The 22,459-nt window shown below is 38.3% G+C and overlaps 1 protein-coding gene across 1 annotated transcript in view; it reads right to left on the minus strand.

Annotated features, from left to right (window-relative positions):
• Positions 1–22,459, minus strand: part of CERS6 (ceramide synthase 6) — a 254,533-nt gene that overhangs the window by 54,208 nt on the left and 177,866 nt on the right. The window contains exons 5-6 of the mRNA XM_004674575.2: positions 13,147–13,197; positions 9,010–9,102 (exon numbers count right to left, since the gene is read on the minus strand). Of these exons, the coding sequence (XP_004674632.1) occupies positions 9,010–9,102; positions 13,147–13,197 (144 nt within the window). The remainder of the gene's footprint in view (positions 1–9,009; positions 9,103–13,146; positions 13,198–22,459) is intronic.

The following is a 22,459-nucleotide window of genomic DNA, read 5'->3' on the forward strand; positions in this document are numbered from 1 at the left end:
AACAAAGAGTGGCAATGGCAAAATTTGGTAATAAGGAAACTAATTCAGCTTGAAAACACCCAGAGTGATCAGTAGGGGGCAGACTGTGCTCAACTAAAATTAGAAATATCCCAGAATATATCAGGATTCAAAAGACATTGACTTCATATTTACTGTAAGGCCCATCAGACCCAAAATGACAATGGGCCATCAAGGACTCAATTTTGTATTTAGAATGAAGATAGAAAAAGTCTCCTCTGGTCGAACAGGGCTGCTGGTAAATTTAACTCCTCATCCTGAACTCCCCACCTGCCTCCACAAACAGCCAGATCTCCACCTACAGACTTCACTCCTCAAGCTTCTGCTGGCCCCAGGCTGGAGTGCTGGCATTTGTCCTACTTATCTCCATGCCCTATCCACTTTGCCTTCCTGGCAAACTCGTCTTTTCCTACTAATTTTCAAGTTCCAAAGGCTCTAACTCTGCAGATTATTCTTAACATCAATTCCACAGGGCAGTACTAGCTGAATGCCATTTCATAAAGAAACCAAGGCATAGAGCTGCTGCATATTTTCCAAAGTCACACAGTGAGGGTGGGGTAGGGTCAAAACTGAATCCATTTCTGCTGACCCCAGAGCTCAGGCCTCTAACTACCATGACAGGCTGCTTCTCAAAAACAAAGGTCTGAGGAAAGACGATAATGAGGAAGGAGGCGGCATAGAGAGGACACTTTTAAAAACACACATAACTGAGAAACTAACAAGTAGAACACAGTCCTTTTCTAAATGGTAAGGAGAGAAGGGAACAGGGGCAAACGCGGATACCCCGTCTTAAAAGGCCAAAGGAAAGGCTATGAAAATGAAATGTTTATATTTATGGTGATCGAAATGGAAAGAATTCGCAGAGCCAGGGAGACTGTGCGAGTATAGAAAGCCAGACTGGGTGATTTCTCAAGACTGACTTGAGAGAAAATCCCCAGAGGAAGCTAAATGACGAAATCCCCCAAATGAAAGTGGTATCTTCAAGTATCGGGGGCCCGAGACATGAGAAACCACAGCCCTTGATTAGCAGTGCAGTGTGGGTCCGAGATGTGGGTGTCTGTCACACAGCAATGACTTCACACAAAGGGGTGACTCCGTGGCCAGGATCTGGCTGCAAGGTACCCCACTGCAGAGCCTCTCCCTTGGCTCGGCACTTGGGAGTCTGACTGCCAGAGTAAGACACTAGCTGAGGAAACCTTTGAATAAAATCCCATGAAAGTGTCCTATTAAGATATTTTCCGGACAATACTGTTCTGGTGTTTTCCCACCAGACTGCACACAGTGCAGGATTGAAATGCTCTGATCACAAGTGGAGGCTTATTAAAATGAGCTTTCTTTTCTTATGTAGTGATGAAAAACACAGGACAGAGGCTAAGATTGGGCATCTTTGGCTCAGCAGAAACTTGTGCTGGACACTGTTACTCGGGTCACAGGAAGACACACAAAAGAGCAACTCCACAGCTCTCTGACTGTGATTCAGAGAGAGTGCACTCACCATCCTCACCCAGGTAGGGCGTCAGGTGTTGTTGCCTGCGATTTTGGGCTTTACAAGCAGGAAAGGGCATGCTAACACCACCTGAGGCAGGTACCAACAGGGGCTATTTTTAGGGAAGACTTCAAAGAATCTAGGCCAGCACTGAGAAAGCATTTTGGTCTCAGGACTCCTATATTCTTAAAATTTATTGACACCATCAAAAAGTGTTTGCTTATGTGGGTTATATTTATCAGTACTTACATTGCATTATACATTCCACTTTAACATTTTAAAAAATGTAAGATACATTTATTTATTTTAGATAAATTCCCTTACATAGTAATCAAGTATTTGATGAAAAACACATGCATGTTGCATAAATGTTTAAGATGGTGAGAGTAAGTGTACTACTTCACATCATAGCAAATCTTTTGGGTTTTCAGCTTAAGAGACTTGGAACCTCATAACTGCATATCAATCTATTGCCATGTGTTATTTTTATCGAAGTAGGTTTTTTTAAAAAAAAATCCAGTAACACAACTGGAAAAGGGAGAAGTATCTTAATAATCTTTTCAGACAGTTACGGATATTCTTTCATGAAGCTACACTATTTAAACTTGGAAGCTACTCTATTTAAACTTGAAAATTTAGTTGCAAGGCAGAGTCTAAAGCCATAACAATGCCTTTTATATTCTTTTACATTAAAATCCTTTGTCTATTTTTATTTTTGAATAAATTTTTTACTTACCCATGTTTTGTAACACTATGCTTTCCTCATTTGGGAAATAATGGTTCACTGAGTTAATGAAATCACTTGGTTATACAATATTTTAAAATTATATTTATCAATATTGCTACATTGCCAATCTTAACAGAAAAAACTTTTAAGCATTAAGATGCTATCAGACATGCACCAGCTGGTAGCCACAAGATTTCCAAAAATTTAATTGTTGCTTAAAAGTTTGAGCTTTCCCACTGACAACAAAGTCAACTGCTTTTCTTGAAACAACTTAACAATCTCACTGTGCATTTTCAAGAAAATATCCACCAAGTACAAAAGTTGGAATAATCATGGTTTCTCAGTTATACTTTCAAGCAAAAATGTGATTCTATAGGAGAGTGAAGTAGCCAGTTGAGCTTGCAATGCAAAAGAACTGAATTGCACATGCTTTTTCATGAGACACTGCTGTACATTGTTAGGAAGCAAAAATTCTCTATGCCTACTTCCCAGTTCATCAAAGTATTTTTATATGTATACTCCAGGAAGGGGATTTAATAAAATTAAGGTTTTTACTATTCTATCAAAAGTATTCTCAAGTGACACTGACACTTTTTCTTCCTGTAAGCATGTAGCATTGACAAATACAATGACTACTAGTACAGTTTAGTGCATAACTGGCAATATTATCCCCTCTTACCTCTGCACACTCAGTGCAGATTTCACCACAGTGAGAAAGGCGAATGACATCTCAATGTTATTACAAAAACAGTTTTGACATTGCGGGCTGCCTGAAAAGGCCTTGAGGATTTCAAGGAGTCTGCAGACCATACTGGAAGAACTGTTGATCTAGACAGATTATTTCCAAGAACTGTTCCAGGGAAAGGTAATTACCATATTAATAATATTAGCTGCACCTGTCAGGATAAATTTGATTAAGTGATAATAACAAAGCCTTTGAAATCTCAGTGATTTAAACAATAGCTTATTTCTTATCCTCTGCATGATACCAATTGGGGTGAGAAGGCACTCTGCTCACAGTTCCTCAGGGATCCAGGTGGATGGAGAGCAGGCGCCATCTCAAATGTTACAATCACTGTGCTACAGAGGGAAGGAGGGTAGGGGACTTTTGCTAACAGTGTGGTCACCTCCCCCCCCACATTCCCCCTTCTTTCCCTCAAGCCATGGAGGACATAGCTGAAAAGTACCGACTCCTGAAAGGAGAGCTAACAATATCTGGTGAATTGCATTAATGACTATAGTAATAGCTAACATTTGCGGAGCATTTACTATGTGCCAGGTATTGTTAAAGAATGTTTATTGTTTATGTTCATACACATGAGGTAAGTTGTGTGAACTTCACTCTGGATCAGGAGACCATGGAAGAGACAGGTGAAGTCACTTGCTCAAAGTTGCACCAAGTTAGATATGAGCTTGCACAAGTAGCTAAACTCCAGGCCCACCCCTCCAGCCGCTAAGCCATATTGCTCATAATGTTTTCCCCAGTCTAGGAAAAATGATGAGAAAATAAGAATCTTCTCCATAATGATAGATTTAAAGTGTTCTTGTTTACTACAATGTAACTTTTCTCTTTTCAAATGTCCTTTCCTTTGTGAATTGATGGTGATAAACAGCGCTTTTAAATTAGGAAAAGTAAAAAAAGATTAACCACCTTTAGTTCTTCTTCCTAATTATTCTTGTTTTTTTTTTTTACCGACCCAAAACACAAAAACTTGTGACCACTAGTTTTAGAGTTTTTCTGCCTGTTTGGTTTAACACTGCATTTTGATTCGACCAGATTTTGGTCACTACATGCTAGGTACTATTCTATTTCATCAAGCATTCTAATGGTCCCATGGACATTATTTCATTTAAATCTATGCTGTACTGCTTTCTTGTAAGAGGAGGAAAGCATGCATTTTCTTTTGCCTTAAATTAATTGAGAGGGGAAGGATCTAGAACATGATAGGTTCCCAAAGGCAGCTGAAGTGCTCAGTGCAAGGGGCACAGTCATTCACCAGATAGCAAACACAAGACAATAAGTTTCCTGCCAAAGTGAATCGTTGTATCTCTTTACTAGGAATCTTGCACGAGATGCAGTTTTTCTCTCAGGTTAAAGACTGAAAGAGCAAGAAGCTGATTTTACCAGCTGGGCTCTGGAACTCAGCCATAGATAATTTCCTACGAAGGATTTCGAACATGAGCATGGCCCATTGGCCAAGGGCCCAGACCATCAAGTCAAACAGCAGCTTAGTTAAAAGAGGCGCAGAGCATAGACATGAGCAAGCTGTTCTGAGCTCAGCACAACAATACTTACTAGCTTTCCTTGGATAATTTGGATGTGTGGGAGAAGAAATACTCATTGTGAACAGGGGCTGTAGGGCAGAATTTTAAGAAAAATCAAGCCACAAGAAATAAAAGATGTTTCAAACAATGTTGAATACCAAGAATTTATTTGTTGTTTTAATAAGACCCTATGAATGAATATCCTTCATAAGCTTATCCCTACATGATGCTATCAGTGGGATATCTCTAGTCCACAACTAGGAAGCAGGCTTTGTGCAGAGGGTTTAGTTCATAGCTGCGGTGTATGAAGGGGGAGGACCCTGGCAGCCAGTGCACCCTAAGCCCGCACTGACAGCTGGAATGAAAGTCCTCCAGATGGTAGAAGAGTGGGGAGGAAACCTGCAGTAACAACAAGATACAAAGAGGAAGAGCTAAGACTCACTAATAAGAGGTGGCAACAGAGGAAAAGACCTTCCTTAATACACCTGTTCTGAGCACCAGAATGTCTGGTAGTGGCACAATACTATTTTGTGGAAGAAACATAAATATACCAGATTTACCAGGCATGTGCAAAGATAATCTGACCAAGTGAAGAAGGGAGCTATTAGTGTAGACTAGGAAAAAACTTCTAATTAATCTATAAACACTATGCAGTGAAATCAATTCCATGAGCCCCACTATAAAATTACCTTGTTTCTAAGTAACCATCTACTTTGATGCAAGACATGTTAAAATCATCAAAATGATAAACTTCAATCTATGATAATCTTTTCATAGCTAGTAAAATAAGTCATTTTATTTAAAACAGTGAGGATTCTATGAGGCCATTTGGCTCACTAAAACTACAGGTTGAGGTATGAGAAAGCTCAAGCAATTGGAGGGAACATGGTCACTTTGGAATAGCAATGTCTGGGTAGGACTAGGCTCCTCAATGTCAAGGACAGTTAGCCTTTACTTATTGTTCTCTTTGACTGTAGATGGCACCCACACACAGAAGAACTAATAAAATGACAGAGATGCCAAAGAGGAAATGGCAGATGGCCAGCAAGCATATGAAAAAATGTTCAACATCACTCGTAATAAGGGAGATGCAAATTAAAACCACAATGAGATACCACCTCATCCCAGTGAGAATGGCACATCTTTAAACAACTAGCAACAACAAATGTTGGTGAGGATGTGGAGAAAAAGGAACTCTCCTGCACTGCTGGTGGGAATGAAACTAGTACAACTACTATGGAAAACTGTTTGGAGGTTCCTCAAACTGCTAAACATGGAGCTTCCCTACGACCCAGCAATCCCACTCCTAGGCATCTACCCAAAAGACACAAAAACACTGATTGAAAAAGATACCTGCACCCCCATGTTTATTGCTGCTTTATTTACAATTGGAAAAACATGGAAGCAGCCCAAAGGTCCAAAAGTAGATGACTGGATTAAAAAGATGTAGTACATATATACAATGGAATATTACTCAGCAACCAAAAAAAGAGAAACACATGTCTTTCGCAGCAACTTGGATGGAGCTGGAAAAGATCATGCTTAGTGAGATAAGCCAGAAAGAGAAAGAAAAATACCAGATGGTTTCACTTATAGCAGGAGTATAATGGACCAGGCGAGAAAATAACAAGAATAATGAACAGCCATATACCAGAGACATTTTGTGGGGGTGGAGTGGGGAATGGGATCAAAAATGGGGGGGCTGGGGAGGGAAGTGCACGGGATTATGGTGAAGGCACACGGGTAACTTGGTGATGGGAAACCCGCGGGGATTACAATTGAGATGGAAAAAAAATGTACAAAATGATGTAAAAATAAACTTTTATATAAAAAAAAATGACAGAGATGGAAAAGGCTGACTATTCCTTTGTCAGGAGCATGGCAAGACTAGACAATGCAAGAATTTGTACATGTCTAATCTAAGAGTGAATTAAAGAGGACTTTACTAGGGAAGTTTGCACTCTGATTCACTCCCATGTTGCACAGCCTCAGAAAATCTACATAAATTCATTTTACATCAATTGGGAGAATGGGGAGAATATTCAAACCACCTTCCTTGTTGTACAAGTGTTTTGTGTGACTATCTGGGGGAAAATGCTCCTCAAAAGAAAATACATAACGTTCAGCTTTAAAAAGGAAATTTCAACACACGCTACAGCATGGATGAATCCAAGAATAAGAGGCTAAAGAGAAATAGTCAATCATGAAAGCCCAAACATAGTAGGTTTCCATTTACATGTGGGACCTAAAGTAGTCTAATTCACAGAAACAGAAAGTACAGTGGAAGGTACCAGGGGCTAGGGAAGAAGACTGGTAAAATGCTATTTAATAAGCACAGTTTTGGTTCTGCAAGGTAAGTTTTCTTGTAGGCAGTTTGTACAATTAAATTATGCCTGTAAGTAACACTATAAAATTGTACACTTAAAAATGGCCAAGGTAGGGCCCTCCCTGGTGACACAGCGGGTTAAAGCACAGCACTAAGAAGATAAAGCCACTTCAACATGAGTTCGATCTCCAGCCCCGAAGGTGATCCACATGGCATGGCAGACCTCTCCTGACCTGCCCACTGCTCCCCTCAGCAGTGTATTTAATAGTCAGTCGGCCTGTTGAGTGTAAGTGAGTTATCTGGTTTACCTAAACCCTAGTCCTGACCCTGATCATTCTTCTGAGACTCAGATGACATATACCACATTATGGCACATGCAATCACACCATTCAGAAGAGAGAGCTTTTGCCAGCCATTGAGCACAGCTGTAGGAGAGTGAAAGGAGCGTACCTGGGGAAAAGGCACTCAGTCACTGGGCCACAGACTCCTACATGACTTGCCACTTGGATACACATTGCAGCTTAGCAATTACTGGTCTAACCTAGAAATGATGTACTATAGTACTCTATTCCATCACAATGCAGTCTCATTTACAGAGTGTGGAAGATTTCCATTAGTAAGTCAGAAGACATTCTGATGAGTCCACTTACTCACCTCCCTATATATTTCTGAACCCCACTGCAAGCAGGTATGAAAGGTATAGATGAACATACCCTAGACTTCACCTTCCAAGTGAAGAAATTAGGTCATCATATTGTTAAAATACGATATGGTAAATGGAGAACACTTGGAAAATAAACACAGAGGAAAGAGGGAAAACCCTGAGGAAACTGAAACCTTAATGCTTCAAAGAAGAGGCTACATGGGCTAGTGTGTGTATATGTGTGTGTGTATATATGTGTGTGTATACACTAGCCCATGTATCCCATATATATATATATATATATATATATATATAAATTATATATATATATGTATGTGTATATATACAATTTATATACATATACAATTTTTATTGAGGCAACATAGGATTACAACACTAGATATGACTGAAAGGTATAAGAGCACACCTCTTCAGACAAGTTACCATACCACAGTAGCAAGCTAACTCTCAGCCAGTGGTGCCAAGGACAACTATTAAGATAGACCATTCTGGAAGCTACTGTAATAGGTTAGGCAGATGCCTAATACTATTATTTATGGCTTGATGTGTAAATTCTGGACCAGGAGAGAATCTGGGGCAGAAGAGAACTATGTGGGAGTTCTTAACACATAGATCACAGTTGGAGATCCCAGAGTATAAAGTTGAATATTTAGGAAGATGATTCTGGACCAGAGACCCTGGGACACACAAATATGGAGGGAGTGGGACACCTGGAAGGGGGCCAGCAAAGACGGTCTAAATGTGGAAGAATACGATATCATAGAAAAAAATTAGCAGTGATGATCCAAGAGTGCCAATTCTGTCCACATGTTGGTAGCATGAGAACTTGAATAATATTTTTTTTAATTAAAAAGTTTATTTTTACATCATTTTGCACCTTTTTTTCCCCATCTCAATTGTAATCCCCGCGGGTTCCCATCACCAAATCACCCCTGTGCCACCACCATAGTCCCGTGCATTTCCCTCCCTTCCCCCCCATTGAGAACTTGAATAATATATTTAACATGTAGAAAGTCAATATCACCCTCAGCAAAAGCTATTTCAGTGGAAAGGAGGGATGAAAACCACATTTCATCTCACTTAGGAAGGTTGTATGTTCATCATACATTTTTTTGATACTAGATAACCCTTTACTTGGGTGGGGAAAACCTCATTCTGCAGGACTGGAACAGAGATTTTATTCTCTACCAGGAGTTACAAATAAAATTGCAGTTCTTTATTTAATTAGGGGAACAGAGGACTTACGAATCAGACTGAGAGAAAATTACTGTTGTTGGGCATCACTGCTTTATTTTTTATGGAAAAAAATAACACTAAGTTTTGGGAGAGAAAGAAGAGATCATACAACAAAGTACAAAACAGCACAAACAAAAATAGGTAATAGTCGGTAATAATGCAGAGAGCAGCTCTGGCCTAGTGATGCAGGGCAAAGGGGAGTGAGTGTCTCTGAAACTCTATACCCATCTGCCAAGGACCAATTAAAGACAAATGTGCAAAAGTACTTCACAACACAATCCTCTTACCTTTCTTTTGATATCAGTGAACTGGGAAAACATTAAAGACCAATAAAAGGACAGCTCCAGTAGATAATAGTAGTGAAGGTCAGTTGTGAGTGGCTGAGGACCAAAGAAAAAAAAGCAAAGGTTAATAGTTAATAGGAAACCCAATTCTTCCCCAAACTTCTCAAGCTCAGTGCTAAATTGATGTGGTCTTACACCTCCCACAAATCCCTGCCCCGTTTTCTTTGTGGGTAAGCCTCTAAAGGGTACTTCTAACATACAGCTTGTTGGCATTACTTTTTCACCTTTAATCAACAAAAAGGTTAATCAGTATGAACATCTGGTACCAAAGTAGTGTTCAGTTCAACAGTAACATTTGCAGTTCTTTGATAAGTGTATTTGCAAAATTCCTTAAGTACATAAAAAACAAAACTCTGCCATATAGCCAAAAGAATAACTCTGAACAACTGCTGTGAGATTCCACAGCATGAGGACAAAGGAGGTGGAGATGGAAAGGCAGGTACCATCTGGGTCACCGAGGCATAATTTTGGCTTTGCGTTAATGAGGGTTTTCTTGCTATGAAGAAACATTCAGCATGGGAAACTCAAAAAAGATAATTCAAAACTATTTGTTAAGAGATCCGAGGAACAAGAAAGCTTCCAAGAGATACCATGTTAAGCACAAAGCCAGAAAATCTACACTGGAGCCCCAGCTCCATAGCATTAGGAGCTAGGAAACTTGAGGCTTGGTTTTACATATTGTAAAATGGAGGTGGTACTTGCTCCTCCTGTCTGAGAGGCTCAAGAATGGGGAGAGGCCCATGCATACGGAATTCAAAAGTATTTTGCACATAAATCCATGAAAACATAATATCTTTCAAAAATCCAGCTCATGGGAAGGGATCATGCTTAGTGAAATAAGCCAGAAAGAAAAAGAAAAATACTGGGTGGTTTCATAGCAGAAACATAAAGGGCCAGGGGGGAAAAATAATAATAATGAGCAACTATATACCAGAGACATTTTATGGGGGTAGAGTGGGGAATGGGATCAAAAATGGAGGGGGAGAGCATGGAACTATGGTGATGCACACGGGTGATTTGGTGATGGGAAGCCCACAGGGATTACAACTGAGATGGAAAAAAGCACAAAATGATATAAAAATAAGCTATAATAATAAGAATAAATTCAGTCCAATCAGCTGTTCTTACTAGTTTGGCTTTTTTGAGTTGTAAATATGTCATGCTCTATCAGAATGAATGAAAGATCCTTGAAACTTACCACACAAATGTATCTGTAGCATTACACATAAGGTACTAGTATATTTGGTAAACACAATGGTAATTCAATAAATACAGTATGTTTCAACAAAGAATTGTATATACTAGCAGCACAAAAGATGACTTCCACTCACAAGAAACTGACATTCCCTTCATTACCAAGTTTATGCATCAACATCAAGGAAGACAGTTTCCCCTCTCATTGATCTTTCTTTCTCTCTCTCTCTCTCTCTCTCTCTCACACACACACACAAACACACACACAGACCGTGACACTGTCCCACCAGAAACTCTAAACTCTGGCAATAATATGCATGACAGTATTCAATCTTGGCATCACCTTGCAGTGACTGTACTTCCCACTAAATGTTCCATTTAAAATGTGAAGACATTAATGTGGAGGGATGAGTATACAGGTCAGACATCAGGCAGCAAAGCTAGAGAATAAGACACTGGCTTAGGAGGCTTGGGGTGATGATAAAATCTCAGGTTTAATACAAGCCCCTTACTCCCTATATCACCACCTGGAACCAGGCCACTGTGGGTTATGAGAACAAGTGAGAGCAGATCAAGAAGCCACAGAGTTCAGAAGCAAGAGTCATAATTAGCCTACTTGCGAAGTGCTTTGCAGTTGACAAAGTTGACCCATGTTAACCCCTTTGACTTCCATAAAAATCCTGTACAATTAGCACCACCATTTTCTAGATCATGTGGTTGATAGGAAATTGCTGTGGTTAATTCTCAGGTCTCACAGCTAGGGGGGGGACGCCTATGATTACCACCCTAGGACTTCCCATTCCCAACCTTTGTGCTGTAGATACAACTACAAGATACAGCTGAAGGCAACTGCACACAGTTTTTATATTAAAAACAAACACACTTTTATATATACACAAAACATTATATATATATATATATATATATATATATATATATCCATACACACACACATATACATATATATCTCCATACATATGGAGCAGCTGTCCTTAAAAAATTGAAGTAGACCATTTCTTTTTCATATAAAAATCTGATTAGATATTTAATATATAGGCTAATGACGCACTATGTTTCAACAGCATGTCCCATTTTCAAAAGTGCTCTACTGTAAGGCCTGAGACTGACTCTAAATTGGAACCTCTTCATTTTATATATATGTTGTTACATTTTTTTTTTCCTGCACAGACAAAGAATGCAGCAAATGTTTTGTTCCTATTACAATATAGAGTTTAAAAATGATCACAGTTCCCACAATTTATGAATTGGTCCTAGTTTTTGGAATGATATATGCCGAACTATATTGATAAGCAATAGGAAATAGTCTTGATCTAAATCCTATCTTTCCCTCTGTACTAATTGATGCTATTTTCTAAACATTACCGTGTCTAACAGATCCTCAATTTTTCATATTGAATCTATAGTTCCCTCTGAAACAGCCTGCAACTATATTTTGAGCCACTGCCCTAGCAACTAATTTTCTCAGAAATAAGCATTTTGTCAGATGCAGCCATAAATGTGAAAGTTATTTCAGACTACATTATAGTTATGAAGAAGCGTGGGTATTACATTTCATATGGCATTTGTCTCAATGTCGTTCACAGGACAGAATTTACCTCATAAATGCAGAGCATTAGAGCATCTGCCACATTAATATATGAGTTAAAGTTTCTAGAAGGCTTTGATGTACTTTTAGAAATAGAATTCTAGATATATACATGGATTGTTCCACTCAATATACCATTACAAGGCACAAAGAGAGCTGTAAATGACAACATTCCCAGTATTTAAATTAATCAAATAGCAGCTGAACTTGAGAATTACAGCTACGTACATGGTTATTGGTTTCAATGTTCAGACATCCCAGTGTTCATCTCTAACCACATCCTGATGCTTAAAGACAGGGCTTTTGTAGTGTGAATAAAGGATGTGGAAGCGATGCAAACTGGATTTCATTCCACCGTGCCCTACATGCCCTTAGTTTCATGCTTGCCTCCCAAGAAGCATGTGTAGTCCTGCCCCAGTGGTAACCCTCTGCATAATAGAAGGAAGCAGTGCATGTCTGCTCCCACTAACCATCTCACACCAAAAGGTCAAGTGACTCTAAAAAGACAACTCAAAAGAATTCCAATCAGATTCAATAAATTCCAGTTGTTTATAATAACATGTTTCGCTTTAGTTAGTTAAAACTATTCTTTTACATAGCATCTTTCAATTAAAAAATAAATTTTAGATTTTTTTAGCAAGAAATTTCCAGAAAAGTCCAGGTGTGATATTCAAATAGTAACTCATCTTGGGACCCCCCTGTAACATGATATTACTGAATTCATAGTCAGAGGTAAAAGTATGGCAGTGGGTAAGCATCTGAAATGCTCCTTTCTAGAACATAATTTTAATCTCATTTTTATCAATGCTTCCCACACACACTGTATATATATAACAGTAGTATAAAAGGAAATAGGTCTTGATCAACATATTTAAACGCTGCTCCTAAGCCACCAAGTGAACTAAATCCAGCATGTCCACTCCAGTTCCACACCTGGGCTGTCAATATGGGCCCATGTTGTCACCAGGACACGGGCTTGCCACCTTAAAGTAAATCAACTATAGAAGCAGGAGCCAACCATATATTGAACTAGATTGTATCTTACTCTCCTGAAATTGCACCTTCCATGCTTACTTCATCTGCTAAACACAATTCGGCTTTGATTCTGAATACTGAAAATATAAACTGTTTCCCTCGCTAGCTTATTTCAGCATCCAACAAGGGGCAGGGGGCCAAAAAGCAAAGCAGCTGCCCACTTGCTGGGACCTCCCTAGTTCCGGGAAATTGACCGAAGGAAGAGACTCTGTATGTGTAAGAATGCAGACAGTAATGTCTCCTACCTGATAGGGGTAGTTGTACCAGCAATGCCTTGTATTCCACAACCAGGGGGTCTGAAAAAAATGACAAAGAAATATATTTGACATGTTTTGAAAATGAAGTAGGAGGGAAAAGAAATGCTTAGGCCAGGTTCTTGCTTCCCCTTTCCCCAGTATTTTGGGATTTCAATATCCCACTGGTGTAACAACTGCAGGATTTAAACCAATTAGGATGTTAAAGCAACTAGGATTCCATTGTACATTTTCTCTGGTCATCTAAATTCAACTGGAATGGAATTCAGGCTACTTCTGGAATGGAGTTCAGTTGGTGATTTTTTTTTTTAAATTTTACTTGTCACTTATACATATTCCTCCTTTATAACCAGTCTCTACTGCAGAACCCTCCAGGGGTCTTACCAAAATGAGATGTAGATCCTTAGGCTTACTATAATCAATAAATAATATTGACAATTGTTACAAACTACCTCAAAACACCCTCCAACCAGTATTTACAAAGTGACATTTATTCAAGTACTTCACAGTTTGAACAATCAGGTATACTTCTGAAACTGAGTCTCAATTTTATATGTCTGAGGGAATTAATCCTCTCAGCAGCTCCCACCCCTGACTCACGGTTAAGGTCTTTCAAAGACAAAACAATCTTAATTTGATAATTCCTTGCCTTACATTATATAAACAGAACATTTAAGTGTACACACAGATTCCAAACATTTCCAGTAAACGGGGATGGGCTGGTATGGTCTTAGACAGCTGAATTATCCAATAATACTGTGCCACCCGATCTACAGTTATCCACAGTTTGTGGTGTATCTATAAACATTTGATATATATTTCTTACTATTAAATCAGTTGGTCAATCCAATCCATATGTTTATGTAGCTCAAGATGAATGATATTATCATTGAAAGATAAATGCCAAGTGTTTTTGTACTGATCTAACTTCTCTATCTAATCCTAGACCCTTTAAGATCAAAAGTTGCTATCATCTGCAGCGAGATAATTGGTTGTTTTCCTGAAAGCAACACAGATATCAGTTCATGCCACATCATCCTTATCAGCCCAGCACCAATGAGGATAAGGATGATAACATTAGCTAATAATTGCTGAAACCTCCTTCTGGTCATATATTTTTCTTGAGAGTGTTTCTCCATCTCCTATTTATTTAACCAATTAAAAAACTGTTTACCTTTCAACTGTTCTCTGTACATTTTTAAAAAATATATTTATTTATTTATGTTTACAGAACTGGGGTATAGGCCTGAGGCAGTGAGAGGATTCACCAGAGATGGAATGGACAGAAGGACAGGCAGATTGATGAAGTACACTGCTGAGGGGAGCAGCGGGTGAGACAAGGGAGGTCTGCCGCACCATGTGGGTCAGCTCGGGCCGGATCCAACTCACACTTAAGTGGCTGCAACACCTTCGCAGTGATGTGCTTTAACCCTCTTACCATCAGGGAGGGCCCTGTGCTTTACTTTTATTGGCTGTTATATGTATGAAGTCGTTTAACCCTTACAAGAGTTAGTGTATTTGGCTTGTTCTATAGATAACAAAATTGAGGTCTGGCGTCTTTAAGTAAGTTCACAGGCTAAAATGGCAGGGCAGTGCCAGAGCTGTGAAGCAAACTCAACCCAAACGTAATCAGGTGGGTTCACTTTTGCACACTGCAAAAGTGAACCAGGCTTCAGTTTTGTGAACCAGTTGAAGGAAAAGCCCCGCCCTAACTAAATCTAAACAGTTCAGGAATCTTGACACCCTCCCTTTCATTTCAGGCACTACTGATTCACCTTTCTTTTTCCTGATTTTGCCATGTGTTGCTTGTTTAACGCTGCAGGCGTCATGGCATCTCACTGCACTGATCACACTGCATGTCTCCTCCAGAACATCGATGTTCCCTCCTGACCTACCTCACAGGGAGATTGTGAGGCTCCTGGGAGATAGTGGGAATAAAAATGCCTCAGGGCTTCAAAAATTAGTGACATTGTCTTGCATTTATATCAACAGCATGTGTCCACTGAGGGAAATATGAAAACTACAGAAAATAATAAAAATTTAAAATAATTTTAATTTTTATTATTATGAACATTTTCATGTATACTCCATTTTGGTCTTTTTTGCCCTATGTAGTAAAGATATAACTATAGATTAAAAAAATGTATTTTTAAACACACATGCATAATTTTTAAATGTAGCCCAACACACCAAACTCTATTTTAAAGTACAACACAAATGTTATCTTTCCCTCTGATGCAACTGTTTATTATCTCCACAATTAGTTGAAAGGCCCCAAGGGAAGACATGTCATATGCATATGTTTATCCCCCCAGCATCTATGCTCAAGTTGACAGTTAAACATTAATTTACTGAATGCTAATGAAAGAAATACAAAATTAAATGCAAGGCCTATAATAAACCTCCAAGTATTCTTCTGGGTCTCTCTATCCAGGCATGTGTGTGTTCGCTTCTAAAGGCACAGAGGGGAATCTCTCCCATTGTTACCAGCCCTTGTAGTTATAGGCAGGTGAGCAAAGGTCTGATCCAGTGACCCAGAAAGACCCATTGTTAGAGCCTCTGTTCCTCTGTCAGCTTCTTAGCTCTTTGGTCTTCTTCGAACATCCACTCTGTCCCCATGTGCATCAGATGACAACAGCTAGATTATATCTATTACACACTGATACCTACATGACCTACGGAAAGAGTGAGTGAGTCTTTATTACCTCCTGACCTACCTCACAGGGAGATTGTTACCTCCTGACCTACCTCACAGGGAGATTGTGAGGCTCCTGGGCCAGGACATTATGGATTTGTGAAGGCCAGGACAATATGGATTTGATGGAGATACTGGGGCCCTAGCTTAGCCTGCAAGTTTATTTGCCAAACATTTTAATAATAACTTCTTTCACATGCAATGCATGCTCACAAATACCTCTTACTTTAACAACACTAAATACATAAGTCAGCTTCTATAACCACACCACAGTTTTCTAGGATCTCATAACCACAAAATCTGGAGACAAGTAGAATAAATACTATCTTTCCCAATTGACAGATGAGAAAACATCATTCCATGAGAAGATGATTCTCATTTTTTATAGTTCAACACTGGTATACGGAATCTGGAACGCTTTTATTTTAACACATGATTAACTTCAGTGTGAGTTAATACCATGAAGCTAGCATTTTTATCCTTTAGTCAAGTTTTACATTTTCACGATTAGATGTATTTTTCATAATCATTTCCACATTCACCTGATGTAAAAATTTACATATTCCATCAAATTAAAGGACAGTAACATAATTAAGAACATAAAAGACTGAACTATTTAGATGTCTAAAAAGAATGGTGGTTACAAAAGAAAAATTAACTATCTTAATACCCCTCTGTTTATAAGGGTGGGCCCAGAAGCTCCTGAAAAAAAAAAATCTGTCTCTAGATAGTACATGATGATCCACACACATTTTCTGGAAACATATGCCTCTTTGACATGACATTACAATATCAGGTATAATGTGATCAAGACTGGAAAATTGTTAAGAACCTAAGGACCCTTAAGTCTTGTCATTCCAATAATTTATGATTATATTATTCCCCTTTACACAGGCACATACACATAATGTTACAAAGCACTTTTAATGTATTTTATACATATTATATAATCTGATTCTTACAATTTTGTAAGTGCTCAAACTAACAGATGCTATAATATAAAAGGCAACATGTTGAAGCAGAACTTCTCAAATGGTTGAGATGCAGGTTCTGATTCAGTAGATCTAACTTGGGGTTGAAATTCTACAGCTTTAACAAGTTTCCAGTTGCTGTAATACTGTTGGACAATGGACCACACTTTGAATAGGAAGGTGCTAGGGGAAAATAAGGAAAATCCCATCCTTTTAATATTAACTATGTATAAGATACCCTGTTAGGCACTTTGTTACAATACTCATAATTCAATGAATGAATGATTAGGTGAACACATAAATGAATTGTTTCTAATTTTTACAATAACCATTTGAGGCAGAAACTGCTAGTAAAACAATATTTAGCTAAACACGATGCTGTTCAACCAGTGTCTTTGACAAAACCATATATCTAAGTTCTGGTGGAAGGTATGGGAGAATTTGCCTGTGTCACTTTGGGACAGTGTCCCCTAAAATTTAACATAAGTGATTTCCTCTGACCTCTTCTCCATTGCCATCAGACTAGGTAATTCAGATAAACATTTCTTTGAGTTTGGCATCAAAAGTCTCCTATTATCCCTGGTCTCTTACCTATAAATTGTACATGAGAAGGTGGTAAGTTCTTATAATGTATGTGTAGGTACATATATGTGTGTGTGCACATATACACACATACACAGACAGATTTAATCACACAGTAGCATAGACTATATTCTCAGTAATATATGCATCACTGTATCATTAATTATTTCACAGACAAAAGCATAATCTCAAAACCTAATGAGCTGAAGGATATCTGGCAGGTAGAAAGAAAAATTGAGATTTAAACACAGGCCAGTCAGATTCTTCCATTATTCCTGCCCCAAAATACTCTGCATGTACGAAGAATGAATAATGAAAGAAGATCATGGGCATTAGAAATAGATTACCCAAATGAATTATTATATAAGAAATTAAATTTTAGGGTTAAAAGGGGGTCTCTAAATCCTGTTTAATCTACTAAAGAACACACATATTTAAAAGGGTAATTACTTTTCTCACAGAGTTCCACAGTTATCAATCACAACAAAATTCTTCAGGATTATTCCCTGCTTTTATTAATGATCAAAAGAAGTTATAGCCACTTCTTTTTTTTTTTTCATTGTGGCATCTGTTATGAAGTCAACTGTGCACCCCAAAGATGTAAATGTTGAATCCCTAAAAGCCCAGTGTGACTATACTTGGAGATAAGACCTTAGGAAGGAATTAAGGTAAAATAAGGTCATATGGGGAGGGCCCTGAACTGATAGGATGGTGGACTCAGAAACAGAGGAGGAGGAGAAAGGAGAAAAAGAAAGAGGGAGGGAGGAAAGTGGGAGGGAATATCTTCCCCATAATTTCTAAAGAAAAGTCATGTAAGAACTGCAACAAGAAGCTTGCCCTGAGGGCCAGTGTGTGTATGTGTACAGTGCATGTGTGTGTGTGTATAGAATGTGTAGATATATATAAAGATATATGTATGTATATTATTACATTAATGATTTTTTTTTTGTTTAGCAACAGAAAATGAACCATATCAAGTATTAAGGTCTTATTGTTTTCTCATCAAAATGTGGATGATGTATGTCTTTACCCACAATCACCGTATTATAGGCAAAATTTCATTTTTCACTACTTCCATCTGAAGTCCTGCAAAGTTTTCACAAAGCCCAGTTTGGTAATCTAACAGTCAAGGAATGTATAGTCAGAGGCATACTGGTCTCTGCATATTTTAGGTGCTAACTATACAGATCCTTGGATATTTAAAAATGACAGATAAATAGATCCCTGAACTACAGTGAAATTGCTTTTACCAAAACTACCCTGAAAACTCTTTCATAGAATTATATGTATATCTAACACTTTTGAATATACTGAAAATTTAGTGTAAGAAATAAACATGAGGAAAAAATGCTTCCATGTTTACAGTTATAATGGGAAGGTTACCACTAGGTTACCCGAAGTCCAATATGAGTTTGACACAATATATTTTTTTTAAGTTTATACAAGGGGGGAAAAAAAGCACTCCCCTTCTCTGAATGCTTATTAGCATGTTTTCTCTTTCCAAGAGAGAACTATCACCTCATTGTTATCCTTTTTATCTTGGTTCAGGGAAGCTGAAGTCTAAATTTAAAACTTAGTAACAGCATCTGTGATGGTCTCAACATCTTTGCTTATTTTTCCTCTTTTGTGCAATTTTTTGACATCAATGTCTATAATAAAAAGCTATGCATTGTTTATTGATATTAATGTCTATATTAAAAAGCTATGTACTGTTTAATTCTCTTTAGAAACATTTAACTGTATGACTTAATATAATGTAAATCAAATCCACTCGAAATGATAACCTACAATTTTAATACATGTTGTAAAGTAATTCAGTATGCAAAGACATAGTCCTTGCTTTGTGAGTTTAAGTACTGATTCATGAATCGTCCTTTGGGTGAAAAGAAGGTAGCAGAATTTTCTCAGCTTGCAGATCTTCTGGTCAGTGTGGCGCAGTCTGAGTGCTCCCCAGAGGCAAGAGGTAACCTTTTCTTCTTTCCTGGGATACTGGATACATGACTATAAATCTACAAAGCGGAGCGTGACCCCTCCCTACAGGTTCCTGGCATTGCATTAGCTTTAAAAGCTCTCATGTGCAAATGTAATTTGAACTTGACCCCATGGTGTTATATAAAGACAGTGGCCTCTCCTATTGATCCAGCTTCAAGAAAGACGCTGGTCTTCCAGACCTAGTCGAGCCAAGGCCTTCAGCACATTCAGCAATCAATTTTAAAAGTAATTTGCAGATCTGCCAAGCTTATATAGAGGAGTTCCTTCAAGATGGGCTGGAGGACACAGGGTCTCTATCACGGTTTAATAGAAACAAAGAGAAGGGAAATGTGAGCGGCATTTTGATGTCTTCTATAAACCCAGGGGTTCTCAACTTTCTGACTCTGTTCAGTTGAGAGACTCCATACTCTTAACACTGTCTGCAGCTGTGATTCTCAAGATTGAGAAATGAGACACTGCCTGTAGATTCGGATGTGGGTTCTTTCCCATGTCCAGGAAGAATTCTGCAAGGCAGAATGAGCTTATTGATTACATGTTTAGAACAGAAATTGTGGGATAAAGGAACCAGATGAAAGAAAGAGAAGAACATGAGGTGAAAAAACTAGAGGGAAAGGAAAATGGTGAAAATGTCAACACAGGGGAGAAAGACACACAGACCAATGTGACAGTCCAGGTCAGCGTGGAAATGAGAACAGTGAGGATAACTATTAAGAAGCACAAACTTAATAGGTAACATAGAGAAATTATTTATAACATGTGACATATTATAACATGTTTAAAACATGTGCATATTAGCACCCCTAGTATGCAAATAACCCACAATATTAGCTTAAAATATTTAAATGCAGGGCCCTCCCTGGTGGTGTAATGGGTTAGAACATAGCACTGCAAGCCAGCCACAGCCACTTCAGTGAGAGATCGATCCCTGGCCCCAGAGGTGACCCACATCGCATCACAGAAATCTCCTGACCTGCCCACTGCTCCCCTCAGCAGTGTACTTCATCAATCTGCCTGTTCTGCTCTCTACTCTGTCTCTGGTGAATCCTCTCACCACCCCTGCACCTCTGGCCTGCACCCCAGTTCTGTATGTATAAATAAATAAATAAATAATTAAATGCTCAGTGAGAAGAATAAAACAGACAATGGATCAAACAAAACAAAATGAGCAAAATGTAACCAAAAATGTGTGTCAAAAATTAGGTTAAAACTAGACAAAAGTTTTTATCTGAGGCTAGCAAACATGTAAAGTGGTCAATACCTACAAGTCAATAATGTAATAAGCAGAAGATACTCTGCAAATTGGAATAACAATTCTAAAGAGTAGCTTGGCCTTTAAAACCTGCATGTATTATAATCACAATACAGCATGTATTGCAAAAAATATACTAAGTAAAATTCTTTTCAAACATCTGGCACAAGGTGGGTATGTCACAGAAGACACTAACATAGTGGCACTAATACAGTTTTCATTTTCACATTATATAGACATACATGGCCTGAATCAAGATAGGCAAAGACAGAATTGACTGCCTAGAATATAATTTGTGGTTCCCTTGCAGTGGAAAGAAAATGGAAGACAAAAATTTACCTCTTGCAAGCACCATAAATAATGTAATAATGGAATGACAGAATTTATAGAAGAACATCACTGCCAGCTTTACAGTTACCTTACTATATACTGCACTTTTGTCCCATCCTATCTATCTACAGTCTCATGTCTATGGCTACGCTTCCCAAAAGCCTACATTTGCACTCATACTGCCCTCTAGAAATGATATAAATGATATATTCTTAAAAGTATAAAAGTACATGTCTTCATAGAGTTTCAAATTTATTTACTTTTTATTTTTATTGAAGAAACATTGGTTTATTTCCTTTAGGTCTCAGGTGTACATCATCATCAATGAACATGTTTTATATATATATATATAGTATTTTCTGCTTACCAGAACATGTCTAATTCCAGGTCTCATAAAAAACACATTTGCTCTACACTTTTAGCAATATTTATAATATTAATAGTATATTGGTATCCTTAAATTATTCAATAATTCCATTAACTTTAAATGTTACTATATGAAGTAGGTGCTTTCAGAGTATTTGACAGTGATGTTTTAAATATAAACAAATCACTAAAATTCTTAATTCTCAGTCAAGGGAAAATAAAGTGAGAAAATAATGACATTAGAAAATAACAGAAAATAAACTTTACATTCATTGCTGAGATGATCAGTCATTTTACTACCCACCCCACCCACTGTGACCTTGGATCATCCCCATCATCCTCTTCCTTATTTCAAAGCCAATTTATATAGGCCCCAAATTCTGGCTGACATTTTCCACTCATTCATTCATCCCTTCAAGTACCGAGTGGCGACCATGAACCAGGCAGTCTAATAGGCAAGAGGCTACTGCAGACACATCCTCCATTCTCAGGCAGGTTCCCAGCTCCTGGGTCACAAGACAACTACCGGCTACAAAAAGGGTAAGCACAGGGCGCAGAGGAACGGGGCATAAAGACAAAGCCTGGTGCTGGAGGGGGAGGTGGGAGGGGAGGGCGTAAGAGTGGGTGCCATAGTGGGGAAGCCAGAGGGACAAGCCAAAGACAAAGAGGAAACGCCGACAAAGATGGATATGGATCCCCTTATCTTTTAGGAACCAAGTCCTATTTCCAACATCATTTTTTAAATCAACCCTTTCTTTACATTGTTTCTCCAGAAGATTTTTTTAAAGTGTAAAGATTGTTCCTCGTTTCCAACTGAGAAAATGAAATAGCCCTGCCTGGGTGACCAGGTTGGCCTCCTAATCAGCAGCAAAGTAACTTGCCATGTGTGTCCACTGGTGCCCATTGCCATGTCTGGGCATGCCAGCTCTACCCCTCTGCTTCTCTGCCTCTTGATCACTCTTCCAGATACTAACTAGTTCATTGGCCTTTGGCCTTAAAATCACTTTACACCTAACCCTTCTGTGGTCTTCCTCTCCACTGAGTTCCAGTTTCTTTGCAAAGTGTTTAGTTCAAGAATTAGTTCACACTGTTAAAAAAAAAAAAAAAAAAAAAAAAAAA

Source organism: Condylura cristata, unplaced genomic scaffold, assembly GCF_000260355.1.
Source record: "Condylura cristata isolate star-nosed mole 26May11 unplaced genomic scaffold, ConCri1.0 scaffold00002, whole genome shotgun sequence".
Taxonomy (NCBI): domain Eukaryota; kingdom Metazoa; phylum Chordata; class Mammalia; order Eulipotyphla; family Talpidae; genus Condylura; species Condylura cristata.